The following is a 15,593-nucleotide window of genomic DNA, read 5'->3' as shown; positions in this document are numbered from 1 at the left end:
GTTCACTTAGTACAGCGGCGTATTTCCATCCTTGTAGGTGCCATCAGATAACAGAAGAAGAGCAGCCAGCCTCCACCATCAATGACCTATCCTACTCAAATTGCAGCTCGCATAATTTTCAAAAGGGTTAAAAGTTCCATAAGGGACAGATTGAGGAAGGAGCGGCCGGAATAAATTAAATAAACCAAATTCCCCTAAAGTCACCCATGTGGAAAGAAGAAGGAAAAGCTTCAGGCCACGCTGAATCACCGCAGGGAAGAACCCTCTCTTCCCCGCGGACAGACCGAAAGCGATAAGGCAGCGGTGCCCGTCCAGGAGTAGATCCAGGAGGGACGTCTGTTGGCCAGAAGAGGGGTGAGTTTTCCCACGCGTTCCCCCGGGGAGAAATAGAGGAAAAAGGAAGGCTGAAGAAGAACGCTGGAGTATTTGTGCCCGTATTGAGAGGAAAAGAGAGAGAGGAAAATGACTTAAAAAAAAAAAGGGGGAGCAACAGAAATCAGTGGATTGGTTGAAATTAACAATAAAATAAAAATAGGGGTTAAAACGGAACAGAATCACAACTGGAAATTGAGCCTAGAAATGAAAGCTAACGTGGAGCAGAAGTATGGGAGAGTGCTCGAAAACATGTGCAGCAATATTTGACTAATTAAGAAAAACAGTGATCGAGCACGCGTCCCATGATGTTCAAATGAAAGTAAGGTTGTAAGGGCCGCTAGGCCAAATCTGGCCTCAACCCACGTTTGGCAACCGCCCCCTTCCCATTTCTCCCGGCGGACTGCTTTTCCCCGCAAGTTTTAAGTCGTTCTTTGCAACCTCTGGCTGATGTTTATGCCATTTCAGGAGCAGGACTCTCTCTTCCGAATGGAAAACGCCTCCCTCTCGCCCTTCCCGACCCACTTCACCCCGGGGCCTGAGAAGGTCACGCCTTCGGCCCCGGACCGCTACCTGGGCATTCAAAAGAGCCTGCACCTTCTCTCCATCGTGGTCTACGGGGTGGCGTGTCTCCTCGGGGTGACCGGGAACGGCCTGGTCATCTGGGTCGCCAGCTTCAGGATGGAGAAGACGGTGAACGTGGTCTGGTTCCTCAACCTGGCGCTCGCCGACTTCGTCTTCACCCTGTTCCTGCCCCTGAGCATTGCCTACACGGCGCTGGGCTTCCACTGGCCTTTTGGGAAGTTCCTCTGCAAGTTCAACAGCAGCCTTGCCTTCCTCAACATGTTCGCCAGCGTCTTCCTCTTGACCGTCATCAGCCTGGACCGGTGGGTCTTGGTGACCCACCCGGTGTGGTCCAGGAACCACCGGACCCCCAGGCTGGCTTGGGGCATCGCGCTGCTCACCTGGGCGGCCGCACTGATCCTCAGCTGCCCGTACTTCCTGTTCCGAGACACGGCCGTCGGCGCCAGGAACGTCACCAGCTGCTACAATAACTTTGCCCTCTCCAGCAATTACACCAGCGAGGAAAGCCGGATGCTCTGGCGGAGGAGGCACAGAGCCATGATCGTGGCCCGATTCCTGTTCGGGTTCCTCCTCCCCTTCACGGTGATCGTGGTCTGCCACAGCGTCGTGGCCTTCCAGATGCAGCGCAGGCGTCTCGCCAAGTCCCCCAAGCCCGTCCGGATCATCGTGGCCGTCACGGCCTCCTTCTTCCTCTGCTACTCCCCCTACCACGTCCTTTCCCTGCTGGAGATGTCCAAGATGTCCGGCAGCCCAGCGGTCAAGACGGCGCTGCACCTGGGCGTCCCGCTGGCCTCCAGCCTGGCCTTCTTCAACAGCTGCCTCAACCCCCTGCTCTACGTCTTCGTGGGGCAGAAGAGCTTCCGGCGGTCCGTCCGGGGCGCCTTTGAGGGGGCCTTTGGGGAGGACTCCATCCTGTCCTGGTCCGGCAAGCGAAAGCCGAGGGCCGCCTCCCAGGCAGAGCCACATGGCGTAGCCCGCAAAGCCGGCGTGACAGATGGTGATGGTGATGATGGTGACGATGGTGCATGAAGGAAGGGTCCTCCCCGCGCTCTATCCATGTCCGCTTCCCGGTCCAGGCGAGCGCCAGCGGGACCCAGCTGTTCTCGGTGCCAAGGGTTGGAGCCACAGGCCGACCTCCGATTGGCCCCCCCAGGCTGAAGCCCCCTCCAGGGCCCCTTCCCGCCCTCTGCCCATGCCCAGAGAACACTTCTGACTTTGTGCGCGAGCTGGTGGCAATAAAGTTACTCTGTCCCAACGCAAGTCCGACTGTGGTGATGGTCCCGCCTCCCCTGCAACCGGGTTTGCGCAGGAACTCGCCGTGCCGAGCACCGCAACCGGCCTGGCTGCGGGGGCCCTGCCGGGCGGGCCTGGGGCGGCAGCGCCCCCTGAGCTGCGGTCCCGCCGTTGGCTTGCAGCTGGGGGGTGGGGGGCTCAAATCGCATCTTTATTTGGGGAGGGCCCGTCGGTGGGTGGAAAGACGAGGCTTCCCCGGGGGGTCTTTTGTGGAGACACGCTTTGAAAAGGAAGGCGAGGTGGGGGGGCTGCGGAGGCCTGCGAGCGGCTCGAATTCCCTTCTTCCGGGTAGAAACCCAGCCCCCTTGCAGGTGGACTTTGGGGGGGCGGCCGGCCCCTCCCTCCCTCGACACAACGCCCCCGCGAGGTAGGCCGGGGGCTCCGGGCGCGCTCGGGGGCGGGGCCGACCGCCGCGGCCGCCTCCGCGGGCTCCCATTGGCGGGCGGCCGTGGCGGGGCGGAGCCCGAGCCGCCCCGCCCAGCCGCCATTTTGCAGCCGCCGCGCCGGGCCGGCCGCGGGGCGCAGGTGAGGCGGGGCGCGCGCGGGCCGTTGCGGCCGGAACACGCCCCCCCGCGCGCGCGCCGAGGCGCGCCCCCCGCCCCCGCTGCAGGAGGCCGCGGGGCGGGGGCGGGCCCGGCCGGGGGCCAACAGGGGCGGGCGTGCGCGGGGGGGGTGCGCCCCGCGAGGCGGCCGTCGGGCGGGAGCGGCCCGCTTGTGGCGAGGGGCCCTCCTGGCGGCGGCGCGGGCCCATCTCCCCGCAGGGCGCCCCCGTTCTGCCCGGGCTGGAGGCGGGCCTCGGGCCGGCCGTCTGGAAGGAGCCCGGAGCCTCGGGCCCGCCTCCGCGCGGCTGCCGTTGAGCCGGGGCGGGGCGGGCCGGAGGGCGCCTCGACGTGGTGCGGCGCGCGGACTCGCCGGGGCGTTGCGGGCAGGCGCGCGTGTCGGGCCCCCCCGGAACCAGACTGGAAGGAGGCTGTTCCTAATTGCGCTGCTTTGCTCCGTACTCGTAGTACGTATCTAAGGGAGCCCCACGTTGCGGGGTCGCTGCGGCTCCGTGCGTAGCTGTGGGCCAGCCCTGCCCCTCAGGAAGTGGGTTGGAAGGACCCTGTCACGTAGCGCAAGAGAACGTATGGTGTAGTGTAACTAGAATACGTTGTTATAATATGACCCAGTATAATGTCATAACATGTATTTGCGTCTTATTTATTGTACTATTTTGTGCCATAGACTTCCTGTGGGGTTGATAGGTCTGCGCTGCCCTCTGGGAACTTGATCGGGAGGGGCCTTGGTTGCGGGGTGGGCTGCCTGCGCTGCCCCCAGAAGCTAATCGGGGGGCGATGACAGCCTTATCCCTCCTGCATTGCCCCGCATGACTGTATGCTGTATTGTAACGCACACCGTGGCGCGTCTCCGCTGCAAACCGACATCTGATTCTGGTCTAACGGCCTCTGCTGTCACCGGGGGGGGGGGGGGCTTTCCTTTCCGTCTCAAATCCCCCTTGCGCTGCTTGTCTGCTGCCTCTGGACGATGGGGGCGTTGGGGGGGCTCCTGCGCAGCTGGAGGGCACTTTAATGGAGAGCAGATGAGGAGCCTGGGGACCCGCCTCCCCGATTCCACAGAACCTGGTTTATCTGGGAGTTGCTTTCTTCAGGAGGAAGGAGTCTCGCCGGCACCTCCCCCCCCCCGTTGAAACTCTGGGAATTGGGCCTTTTTAATGAAACGGCAATGGGTGCAGCGGGCTGGGTTGGGAGGGGAGGGGAGGCGCTGTGGGGAGAGAAAGCGCAGAGGGGAAGCTGGGCTGGGGGAAGGGGCCTGCTGTCCTCTGGGAGTCGGGGGTGCAGGGAAGAAAGGTCCCTGGGGAGGAGGGCTGTGGTGCCTGGGAGCCTCGGTAACCGACCGTCCTCTCAAAAGTGGCTGCGTGGCTCTCGCGTTGGACAGACGCAAAGCAGCAGCTGAAAAACAGCAACTTTGGACTTGGGCAGGTGGTGTTTCCTGGGAGTCCCAGGCCTGGAGGCTGGGTGAAAAACCATCTTGCAAGAAGGCCTCCCGTTTCTGGAGAAAGCGCTGTGGGTGTTTCTGCAGCGTCACTCGGACTCAGACCGTCCCCTCCGAACGGCCTTGGCAGCTTTGCGCGTTCTCGTGGCTTACGGTCTGGTGGACATGTTTTCTTCTGGGTGGGCTTTTTTCCTGCGGAATGTGAATTGGCAGCGAGAAGCTGGCTTGGGGAGGTGACCGTTGTGGATGGGCAACTCCTGTGGGAATCTCCCCCACTCCCTGCTGTATCTCACGGCTGCCAGACCCCACCAGAGCAATTGCTCTAGAAACCTGAAGGGAGGACCGGGATGATCCCGAGGTCTTCCCACCAGGTCCGGATCCGCTCCTCCTTTTTGCAGCCGTTCTTTTCCTTTTCCTCTCTACCTCGGCTCTCCTCTGAGCAGTTGCTGGGCGAGGTGGCTTTCACAGCTCCATGGGCAATTTTCTGGGTCACACCCTGGTGGCTGCACGTCCGAGGCTGCGTTGTTTAGATGGCCTCCTTGCAGCTTTTCTCAGGCCATCACATTACTAAATCCAGATGGAGTCCGTACATTTTAAACACCTGCCCCGCCCACCCAGTCCTTCCTTTGGTGGGAGGCAAGGAAAAACTTCTTGGTTGTGACTTCAAATATCTATTAAAATAAAAGGAATGGAAAGGAAAGCGGCTAAGGGTTGAGCAGGGATCTTGTTTACAGAATTTAACCAGATAGATATTCTCAGCTGATAGGCAGGAGAGGGCGAGTCGTCTGGAAAATGAGATGGAAGCAGTAGGAAGTCTCTCTCCTCCCCCCCAAATTAATTTCAGATTTCTCCCCTGCATTCTCCCATTTCACCATTTCCCCCCCCCCCAGAGTTAAATTAGCGCCTGGGGAAAATTTCTAGATCTTTGTTTTGTGCTCTGCCGTTTCGGAGAGCTACAGAAGACAGGAGGGAGCGTGTTGATTTCATGCTTGGCTGGATGTGCGTGCCCTGTTGCTCCTCTGGCAGGATTCGGGTCGTGCTTCTCCATCTGCGCATCCTTTGGGCAGCAGGGGAACAACGGTGGGCACAGAGGAAGTCTGGCCGGGAGGGGTTTTTCTTTGGAAACTGCAGTTTCATTCTCGCTTCTGTCCGTCTTCCTCTCCAAACGCTGAAAGCGTTGGCACCCCGGAGCCCACCGGTGGCAGAAGGGTGTGCAGCGGAGTGTCAGTTGTTGCTCCTGGGATGCTGTGAAATGCAGCTTTCTTGGACGTCAGGTCCAGCGGTGGCCTTGAATCTGGGAGTGGAACAACTCCGAAGCAGATCACAGGAGGGAGCAGCAGAATGGGTCTCCTGATCCCTTTCAGAGGGAACTGGCTGAGAGAAACCTAGCGTGATGATGGGGGAATCCCAACAACCCCAGACTTTTGTAAAGATAATTGCTTTGAAGGAGAGACACCCCAGCCCGGGTAGAAATTTGATTTCTTCATGGGCTTGACTCCCCAAAGTGTAAGCTTGGTGCTGCTTCATCCCAGGCTAGCGATCCAGTAGGTTCTCTTGTTGGACTCGGGTGGCTGGGAAGGTGACTCTGGCTTTTATTTTACGAATTCACCCTTGCCCTGCGTCCTGCTTGCAGCTGCCACCCTTCCTTGCTCCCTGTAAGACCTGTAACCAGTTGGAGCCAGCAGTCACAGTTTGCGCGTGTATCGCAAGACACTCCTTTTGCTCGCATGTTATGGTTTTCCTTCTCCGGTGCATCAACGCTGCTACCGTGGAAAGGAAGAACTTCTGCTTTTAAGGAGTGTTTTGCCATGCGGTTTTTGTTATTTTTGTGTCTTTCGTATTCTTCCCTTTCAAATGCTTTCTTGCTAATGGACAAGACACTGATTTACCGTACATGAATGGAAAAAGCATTATAAACCATGGAAGAGATTTTCCAAACTCCCTTTGGCTGTTGAAATTAAACCAGACGTAGACAGACAGAATACTTATGGGAAACCAGACCAGGAAGAAGACTCCTATAATGTTGTTGGCCAGTATTGGATGCAGTTCTGTCTCAACAATTTTTTTTTTCCGTAGATGCCATCCTAGATATTAAGAGGGGCAGTTTTCAAGTTAGGGTCTTTAGATCTCTACTGATCAGACCGTTCTGGATTGTAGCACAGTTTTGGCATTCTATCTGCTCTTAAGGCTTGGTAGAAGAATTCTCTGAATAATAGGTTTGGCGTTGGAGTTTGGATGAAGTCCTGTGAAGTATTTTAAGGAACACCCATTTGGTTTGGCAGTTTTTCTAGCTCTAATCCAGCACTTGCTGGTGGGTGGCTAAAGTTATTTCCTGGTTTCAGTTTTAAAAGGGGATAAACAGACTTGAATCAGAGCTGTTTTTTTTTTAAATGGAGATATATATTTTCTTTTTCCACAGGGTCCTGAAAGCAAAGTTCTAGAAGGCTGAAGTGCGGTGGGCTGGCTTCCCTAACCTCTTTCCTCGGTCGCACCATTATTTTGTAAGTGCAAGGGCTGGAAGTCCTCCTCTGTAATCGGAAACAAGGAGTGAGATAAATGGGTGAATTTACTATTGGTTACTGAGCGTAGACTCTAAGGATGTGCTATGCTTTGGATTCAAAGCAACGCATCTCTGTAGCGGCGCCTAAATCTGTTGGTTCAAAAGACTAAGCTTTAGGTTAGCGTATCTGCTCTTACTCATCCCTTGTCTGTATAGCTGGGGATGAGTAAAAGCAGATACGCTAACCTAAAGCGTAGTCTTTTGGATTTCAGATTTTCAGGCTGCTGGTGAATGAGGTTCCTTGCATGATGGGTGGTCATGAGTGAGGTTTCTGCTTCGAAAGCCGTTCTTAAAGGCATAGCTGCTGTCGCTGGGTGAAAGCTGGTGGCGTTAAGGCGCTCAGCATGCTCCAGCACACGGGTGAGGGGAGACATCTCAAAGTACTGTTGTAGAAACCCTGAGATGCCAGGCTTCAGCCTTGGTGTTAAAACTTTCGCTGGGTTGAGAGTTGCTGAAAAAGCTCTTGCTGGATTTTTTTTTGCAGTATATCAAAAGCGGGAAGACAAAGGCGGGTTTGATGTTTTGCTTGGCACCCGTTGGAACAGGACCCATCATGAATGTCACGAAGGGTGGGCTGGTCCTGTTCTCAGCCAACTCCAATCCCTCCTGCATGGAGCTCTCCAGGAGAATCGCTGAGTAAGGCATCTTTACCGGCCTGACCTTTTTCAGAGCACTTTTTCCTGATTGTTTCAGCAACAGAGTTTTGATTTGGGGGGGGGGGCATGGAAATGATAGTCACCCTCCTGCAAGTGTAGAGTCTTTTGTTACGTGAGGGTTCACTGATAATTTGCCAGACATCAGGCAATGTTGAAGGTGCCTGTTGGGGGAAGAGCACTTTCAGGGCCACAAGGCTTAAAGCACCCCCTTTGCTCCTTGAATTCCCTTCCCAAACATTACAAAAAAAGCTAGAATTTTTGTGCCTGTCTTTTCTGGAAGGGGATCTGGGTGCTGTCAGAGGGGCCCTGATGGATCTCGTTTTAGGCAGACCTGCCGTAAAATAGGAGAGCTTAAATGGCGACCTGTGTACTGCTGTTAGTTTCTAGTATCCCTTTGAAATAATCTGTGCAGCCAAGATAGTAAAAATTTGGAAAATAAAAAGATTTGGGTACTACAGCCATCTGTTAAGCAGGCAAAATATTTTAATGTAGATTTTGAAAATCAAGGCCAGCTTCAGCAGGACTTCAGTAGAAATTCTGAGGAATAGCAGCCAGTGAATCATTGCCCTTACTTCATTATAGAGATATGGGATTGTATTGTTTTTAGGTTGCTGTGATTTTTTTTTAGGATGTAAATCACTGGGATGTGTTTTCTGAGCCCCACAATACAATAAGCAAAGAAAGGCAATTTAAAAAAAAAATCAGACTCTAGAGTAGAAAGCATCTGAACTGCTGGAGGTGGACCTGGATTAAATTTACCACATTTCTCCAAAAGGCAAGTTTTTTCATTAATGTGTGCTTTCTGCCTTCAGTAGAATGACCTTGCTTTCTCTTGGAACCATTTGCAGGCGACTGGGTGTAGAGATGGGCAAAGTTCAGGTGTACCAGGAGGCAAACAGAGGTGAGTAGGAGCACTTGTGGCCTTGGTGTCTTGAGGGTTGAAGGAGGAGGAGCAGCTCCTTAAGTGTCTTTCTTCTCCTTCCCTGTGGTGCGGATGCGCACATGCCCACCCCATCACCCTCACCCTCACCCTCACCCTCTCTTTCTGGAGAATCCTGTTGCTAGCAGTGATGCCCGCCTGTTCTGATTTTAGAAAGATCGGAATAGGCCAAGCAGTGTTGTTGCTGTTCTTACATTGGGCTGTGATGCACAACGCTCTGCGCCCGTGTGTAAGTCATGAGCGCGTCTGTTCTTTTGGCAGAAACAAGGGTGCAGATTCAGGAGTCGGTGAGAGGCAAGGATGTTTTCATTATCCAGACTGTTTCGAAGTGAGTACAAGCGTTAGCTTGAAATAAGCCTTCTCCAGTCATCCTCTCGATCATGTTTGTGAAATGCTGTTTTAGTTTTTGTTTTGAGTTGTTTATTTTCCAGTGTCTTCTGGTACATTAACATGTTGGTATTCTGAGTAACTGTTTGGAGCAGTTAACTAAGTATTAATAAAGTGAGGGCTGTTTGTAGCTTGGGGAAAAGCTAATCCACAAAGCAGGTGCAGCTGCAGAAAAGTAGGAGCTCCTTTGGAAAAGTGGGGGACCCCCAGAATGTTTTCCCACAACCTTTGCATTGGATGGGTCAAAACTGGTTGGGGAAAAGGGTCCTGGGGATGCCTCAGAGCCAAGCTTTTAATGATCCATTTGAATTGCACTTGGAAACCAGGAGCTCAGATGTTGTGTGTTCAGGTTGGTGTGTGCCAGAGAACACCCAGCTGCTGTGTTTTGGACTGCTTTGAGCTTTTTTTAAAGACAACCCTGTCATAGAGCTCACTGCGGTAGTCCAAGCAAGTGAGTCACCGCTGTGCAGTCCTGTTCCAGTGACAGCTGCATTTGTTGTGTAGTAGAGCGTTAATCGCAACTTCCTCTTCTGTACTCTTTCCTTGTTGGCATTTCTTCGCCATCTTCCGCCTTGTGCGGTCAACCACAGCCCCTTCCTCGTTGGCCAACTCACCAAGTGCAGCCTTAGCTGGGATGATCTGGAAGAGCTTCCTTGGACGGTGCAGTCAATTCACTTGAACCCTTCTCTCCTGCTGGTGTTGCTTTAAACCAGTGTCTCCCAGTCGTGACAACTTCAACTCCCGGAATTCCTAAGTCAGCATGCTGGGAGTTGCGGTCCACACATCTCAAAGTTGCCAACGTTGAGAAACACTGCTTTAAACTATTACTGTATTTTATTTTTCAGTTCTGTCACTAGCTCACAGCTTGCCCACTGACATTTTTTCCCCCGTCTGCTGTTTATCTCTGTTGGGGGGAAGTTACTGTGGTGCCTCTTTCCTATTTATCTATCATGCAGCCCATGACTTTTTGGATGGGAGGGAAGGGGCGCCAAGTACAGGCACATGGCGTTAGGCTCCTGTGTGCATTTCTATGTCCAAGAAACAGCATTTCTTGATCTCCTTCGTTTATACAGTATTGGGCAGATAGGGAACCTGCATACTTGCCAGGCATAGGGGAGAGTAATTCTCCTCAACAAGAACTGGCAGTTGAAGCCATTCACTCTACTGCAGACACGTTGCCCAAAGCTTCCTGTTCCAGTGGCAGAGAGGCCCGGCATTTGTTCCCCCTGGAAATTCAGGCTGTGTGAACAGCAACAGGACTGGCATCTCTTCATTCCAGGGATGTGAACACCACCATCATGGAGCTCCTGATCATGGTGTACGCCTGCAAAACGTCTTGTGCCAAAAGCATCATCGGCGTGGTCCCCTACTTCCCCTACAGCAAGCAGTGCAAGATGCGGAAACGGGGCTCCATCGTCTCGAAGCTTCTGGCTTCGATGATGTGCAAGGCAGGTAAGAGCGGCGAGCAGGAACCTTTGCTGTCGCTTGGCGTTTGCCTTCCAGGACCCACCCCAAGTCGCCTCTCATTTCAAGGTCTTCGCTAGGCTGGGAAGGAAAAGGTTGGCCACACGCCAAGGTTGGCCCCGTGCCCAGAATTCTGCAAGTGGGCCTGACGTCTTCCCGTGGTGGGGAAGGCCAGCTCCGGTATCTGTGGGGAATGCTAAGTTGCTCGTATGCCCTGTGCGAATCAGCCTAAATTATTTACCGGAGAACTTCTGAGCTCTTTTGAAGAGGGAAGATAAATGAAATCCATGAAAATGCAAGTTAGCCTTATCGAAATTCCCTTGAGAGCCATTGGTGGACTGGTCCCGGGGACACCCAGATTGGAGTCTACCCTCAGCCCTGGAAACTTTGGGCCAGTTCCATTTTCTTAGTGTGGCCTACCTCATACGATCGTTGCTGTGTGGCAAAATTGGAGCAGGGAGGGTTGCATACGCTGCCTTGAACTTCTGGAGGAAATGCAAGATATAAATCTAGCCAACAAATTTTAGATATTTGGATACTAAATGTTTAGATTATTCAAAGTGGGCCTCCTAACCCTTATTGTCAGAAGAAGGGCCTAAAACAGCCAGAGTGCGTGTTTAGCAACTTTCCCTAACTTGGTCCTTTCCAGCTGTGCTGGATTTCAACTCCCATCATCCCCAGCCTGCTGGGCATCGAATTTACTGGGTTGGGGGAGGCCGGCCGGCTGTTTTTCTCCTCGATGTAGTGACTCCAACTTTCCTGTTCTCTCCGTCTTCCCAAAGGGCTGACTCACCTGATCACCATGGACTTGCACCAGAAGGAAATCCAGGGCTTCTTCAATGTCCCTGTGGACAACCTGAGGGCATCGCCGTTTCTGCTGCAGTACATTCAGGAGGAGGTGGGCTGGACCCTCTGCCTCCCAGCTGGGCAGCTGCCAACAGTGGACTGTGCTCTTTGTGCAGCCTATCCTTAGCTGGGGAAGGGGGTGGACATAGGCCACGCCTTGGGGTGTGTGTGTGTGTGTGTGTGTGTATGTAAAGATCCCCACCCACTCCTTTTAGGATGGGCGCCAAAAATGAAAGCATTGGGGAAAGACGGGCCAGGGGTCAGCAGCTGAGCAATCTAGGGCAGCGTTTCTCAACCTTGGCAAGTCTAAGACGTGTGGACTTTAACTCCCAGAATTCCCCAGTCAGCTGGGGAATTCTGGGAGTTGAAGTCCACACGTCTTAGACTTGCCAAGGTTGAGAAACACTGCCCTAGGACTTAGATGTCCCGGAGCCTCACCTGCCCTGGGAAGGAAGCCTTGTGTGCTTGGCAGCTTGGAACTGGGGTGAGATGTGGTGGGGAGAGGAAGGCGCCCCGGTTTTGCGGTTGAGCTCTGTAGGACAGATGATATGGGCCACCTGAAATGGCCCGTCTGGAATAAAGGTAAAGGACCAGCTTTGAGTGCGGTGGTTCTGCTTTTCGTTGTTCAGATTCCGGACTACAGGAATGCTGTGATTGTGGCCAAATCTCCTGCGTCTGCGAAGAGGTGGGTGGGTCCCCGACTCCCCAAATCCGTATAGCTTTTTCCTGCAGTTCCGTAGGGGATCGGGGTCTCTCCCCCAAGGCACAAGAGGCGTTTCTGCGTGTGGCGCTTGGGTGTCCCTCTCCTCGCGCCTGGGTCTGCGCCGAGGGTCTGACGGGCCGGTCGTCCTTCTCGGCAGGGCGCAGTCGTTTGCCGAGCGCCTGAGGCTGGGCATCGCCGTGATCCACGGAGAGGCTCAGGATGCCGAGTCTGACCTGGTGGACGGGCGCCATTCCCCCCCGACTGCCAAAAGCGCTGCCGCCATTCACCCCAGCCTAGAGATACCCAGTAAGTAGCCTCATGCGGGGGGTCTGCCCGTCTGAGGGAGCATCGCCTGCCCACGGATGACTTCCTCTCGAGTAGGCTATAATGCACGGCCAGAGGGCACGGGGGGGATTTCGGGGGGAAACCGCACCCAGTTTGGATGGGAAAGGATAAAGAGACGGGAATCGCCAATCCGTCTCCTCTCGTATTTTTCCCTTTTTTGTCAGTGCTGATTCCGAAAGAGAAACCGCCCATCACTGTGGTTGGAGATGTCGGGGGAAGAATAGCCATCATTGTGGTAGGTCACTGTCATGGCCTGGAGGCCCACGCGGTTCGAAGGCTTCCTGGACAGAAATAGGGACCGTGTAAAGAAACATTTGCCAAAGGAGTTCGGGATGAACCTCCGGCTTGATGTGAAAAACAGTATTTCTCTTTGTCAAATTTGACCTGTCGGTAGAAAGCGAGGCGGCTGCTTCCTGGTTAGCGGCTCCCATCCTGGCTTGTCTGCTCACGGGTGTTGTTGGGAGCCAGGCTAAGCTTCCTTCTGTATTCTTTGGTCCTTTTGCTTGCCCTCCTAACCTGAGGCGGCAGGGGTGCCCGCGGGGTGCAGTCAGAAAAGTCAAGATGGCAGGTGCAGTGATGTGATTGAAGGTCCTCCCGTGGGGTGCCGCTTAAAAAACCGGTAGTGCTTGATTGTGCCATCATGGCTGCCATTTTGATGGCTTCAGGTCCAGCCTTTGGACTCCCCTGCCAGGTGTGTATTGTGTACCTAGATAGCTGCGTGATGTCTTTTGCAGAGGACCCAGGAGGGTTTGCCTGAGCCCTGCCTCGCTTTCCTTCCTCTTTAGGTAGCTCAGCTCAGTCTTCAGCTCCCACATTCTCACTTTAAGATCCACCGTGATTCTCTGTTAAGATCCAGGATAAGAACCACGGCGTGTTGAATTGCTGCCCCCAAAACAACACTAAAACCAGGATTAAAAAACGGCCGTAGCTCCAGACCGTCCGAGGCTGGGGTGGGGGGGGCAAGCTTTCCTTTCCTTAAAGGGCTGTGTCAGGGAGGGGGAACCGGAAGTGTGACACGCATCTGAGCAGCCCCCTGGTAGTTTTGTCTTTGGGAACAGGCCTTGGAGGAACACGACCCTGTTTGCAAGGGGAAAAGCGCCCTGAGTGAAATCTCACCTGGCCCCCTCTAACGATGTCCCCATCTCTCTCCTCGGTCAGGATGACATCATCGATGACGTGGACAGTTTCCTTGCAGCTGCAGAGACCCTCAAAGAGAGGGGCGCCTATAAGATTTTTGTCATGGCCACCCACGGCCTCCTCTCCTCTGACGCCCCCCGGTTGATAGAGGAGTCTGCCATCGATGAGGTACGCGGGAGCCTGTTGGTCCAGACGGCTGCATTTGGGCCTGAGGCTGGGCCATTGGAGACAGCCGCATGGCCGTGGCAGGCTGCTAGTTCAGTTCTCCAGCCTCCTGCTCCAGCGTCATCTGTGGGCCTGGGTGCCCAAGAAGGAGCCATCTTACCGTAGACCTCGGAGGTAGGGTTGATGGAGAGGGATGCGCCTGGCACGAGGCACGAGGCCCATGAGGTCTCATGTCATGATTTGAACCCAAGTCTTGCTAGAGGTTTGCCCAGCTGGTTTAGCTGGTGCTCTCCTTCCTTGGAAGAATTGGGAAGGGTTCAAGTTTAACCCGTTTAATCATGGAGCGTTTAATCCTGGTGTCTTTGAAGCAGTTGCTCTCAGCTCAGCCCACCTCAGTTATTTGGGGAGGGAAGGGCCCTCTGTAAGCCCCATGATCTCTTGGAGACAAGGCAGGATTGAAATGTAGTGGATGAATTATATTAAATCCTTAAAAAAAAAAAAACCCACCCTCCTCTTTCTGTTGATTCCTGGTGACCCATTCCTAGGCCAAATGAAATGCTCCCCAAGGCACATTGTCCAGCTTTGCAAGGGGGTGATCTCTGCTTTGTTCCAGGTTGTGGTCACAAACACCATTCCTCACGAGATTCAAAAACTGCAGTGCCCCAAAATTAAGACCGTGGACATCAGCCTGATCCTCTCGGAGGCCATCCGCAGAATCCATAATGGGGAGTCCATGTCGTACCTTTTCAGAAACATAGGGCTAGACGACTGACGGCTTCCTGGGGAGGCTTGAAGAAGAGAAGATTATTTTCAGGGGCCAAACTGGACATGGACAGAAACCCAGCTGTGAAACTTTGTGGCTTAAACTTTGTATTTCAATGGAATCCATTTTTGATTAGATTGCTCCTCCCCCTTCCCTTCCCTTCTTTCTGATGGTTTAAATTTAGTTGATAAAATTCTCAGAGCTATTTTCTTTATGATTTTTTTTTGAGAGAGAGAGAGGAAAAAAAAGATTTTATCAAAAAGTACCCCCCCCCAAAATAGTTCTAGAGGCTGTTAGATTAGCTGCGCAATTTTGACGGGGAGAGCCCCATGCAGTTTTCCTGCTCCAGCTTCCTTGCAGTGAATCCTGCTGATGATTTTCCTCTTTTGGGGGCAAGAGGTGGCAGTCCTGGTGGCAGGAGGAATTGTGCCTCGGGGGCATTTATTCCAAACGTGGGTCCACAGTTGGCATGGAGCCCTTGTTCCTAGACTATGTCGTCCCAGCAAATATTAAGAGCCTTGCACTCCCTAGAGCTTGAGAAAAAGGCACCGATGTCAGACTCGGCGCTCGTCTTGTGAAAACAGCCGCTTCCATTCGTTTCCATCCCTCGTGTGCAACTGTGTGTATCTTCCCGTGAGACTCGCGCAAGAGATGTTGCCCTGCCTATTGGAGGAAAAGGTGTCCTGTGCTGGGCGTAATGTTCCTTCCCGCTCCTCCCAGCTTGCTTTCAAGTGCTTCAAAGCGTCGTTATATGAATGGTAGCTACGGCTTAGAGTTTGCATCCTCTGAGACCAGCCAGAAAAGAAAGCCGCGCCGTTGTACGCAGTTCCGTGACATTTTTTGTAACCGTGCTTTTATAGGAAAAACATAAGGAACGTGCACTGGTATTTATTTTCTGCCACAAATAAATGACTTTGGTTTTGCGCGAGCATCTTAGGAAACGTTTGTTCAGTTGTCCCTTTTTTGGGGTGTTGGGGTGTTGTCTTAGCTGAGCGGGGTTCCTGGTGAATTCCTTGCTCTTTCTTTGATGCCCAGCATGACCTCCAAGTTGAATTCAGGTCCTGGGGACAGATACATCCATGCCAGCAATACAGGAATGGTTTGCCATTTCCTGTTTTCTGGAACGTTTCTTTTGACTTTTCAATCTTGCCTACAGCCCTTGGGTCTCTTGTTGGCCTCCCTTCCGAGAACTAATCCGCTTTGGCCTCACTTAGCCAACCTTGGCAGATCTTGGCAAGCAACGTGCTGCCAGTGAGCCGGTCGTATTGACTCCTCAGCAGTACAGAGGAGAAATTTGGGGTTCAGCATCCTCTCCCTTCTGTCTGCTAGGGTTGCTGCCATTAAACCCAGCAATGGTGAACATTGTAATCCAGCAAACGGGGGGC

General features: G+C 53.5%; 2 protein-coding genes across 4 annotated transcripts; both read left to right on the top strand.

The window, feature by feature from the left end:
• The first annotated feature begins 839 nt into the window (after positions 1 to 839).
• LOC103064108 (chemerin-like receptor 1) lies at positions 840 to 2,351 on the top strand. Its single transcript, XM_007425067.3, has one exon. It carries the CDS (start codon positions 862 to 864, stop codon positions 1,984 to 1,986), a length of 1,125 nt encoding a protein of 374 aa, XP_007425129.2. The 5' UTR covers positions 840 to 861; the 3' UTR covers positions 1,987 to 2,351.
• A 356-nt stretch (positions 2,352 to 2,707) lies between these two features.
• PRPSAP2 (phosphoribosyl pyrophosphate synthetase associated protein 2) lies at positions 2,708 to 15,136 on the top strand. 3 transcript variants are annotated; one of them, XM_088147915.1, is made up of 12 exons: positions 2,708 to 2,775; positions 6,662 to 6,743; positions 7,287 to 7,438; positions 8,307 to 8,359; positions 8,660 to 8,726; positions 10,065 to 10,237; positions 11,032 to 11,147; positions 11,725 to 11,780; positions 11,956 to 12,104; positions 12,308 to 12,378; positions 13,302 to 13,448; positions 14,059 to 15,136. In XM_088147915.1, the coding sequence occupies exons 3-12, from the start codon at positions 7,320 to 7,322 to the stop codon at positions 14,215 to 14,217; spliced, it is 1,110 nt and encodes a 369-aa protein (XP_088004041.1). In that variant the 5' UTR covers positions 2,708 to 2,775; positions 6,662 to 6,743; positions 7,287 to 7,319; the 3' UTR covers positions 14,218 to 15,136. The 3 variants fall into 3 exon arrangements, with proteins under 3 accessions (XP_088004041.1, XP_007425109.2, XP_088004042.1); XM_007425047.3 differs by lacking the exon at positions 2,708 to 2,775 and adding an exon at positions 2,785 to 3,256; XM_088147916.1 differs by lacking the exons at positions 2,708 to 2,775; positions 6,662 to 6,743; positions 8,660 to 8,726 and having other exon boundaries at positions 7,359 to 7,438.
• The last annotated feature ends 457 nt before the right edge of the window (positions 15,137 to 15,593 follow it).

The sequence above is a fragment of the Python bivittatus genome, unplaced genomic scaffold (assembly GCF_059951505.1).
Source record: "Python bivittatus isolate LINGU-HERP-01145 unplaced genomic scaffold, Pbiv_v1 ctg000560_np1212, whole genome shotgun sequence".
NCBI classification, from domain to species: domain Eukaryota; kingdom Metazoa; phylum Chordata; class Lepidosauria; order Squamata; family Pythonidae; genus Python; species Python bivittatus.
This window is presented reverse-complemented; position numbering and strand designations above follow the sequence as displayed.

Coding starts and splice junctions, on each gene's coding strand:
- PRPSAP2 (XM_088147915.1), top strand. CDS start 7,320: ATGTTTTGCTTGGCACCCGTTGGAACAGGACCCATCATGAATGTCACG. Junction 7,439..8,306: donor CTCTCCAGGAGAATCGCTGA/GTAAGGCATCTT, acceptor AACCATTTGCAG/GCGACTGGGTGTAGAGATGG. Junction 11,148..11,724: donor TGCAGTACATTCAGGAGGAG/GTGGGCTGGACC, acceptor TTCGTTGTTCAG/ATTCCGGACTACAGGAATGC.
- LOC103064108 (XM_007425067.3), top strand. CDS start 862: ATGGAAAACGCCTCCCTCTCGCCCTTCCCGACCCACTTCACCCCGGGG.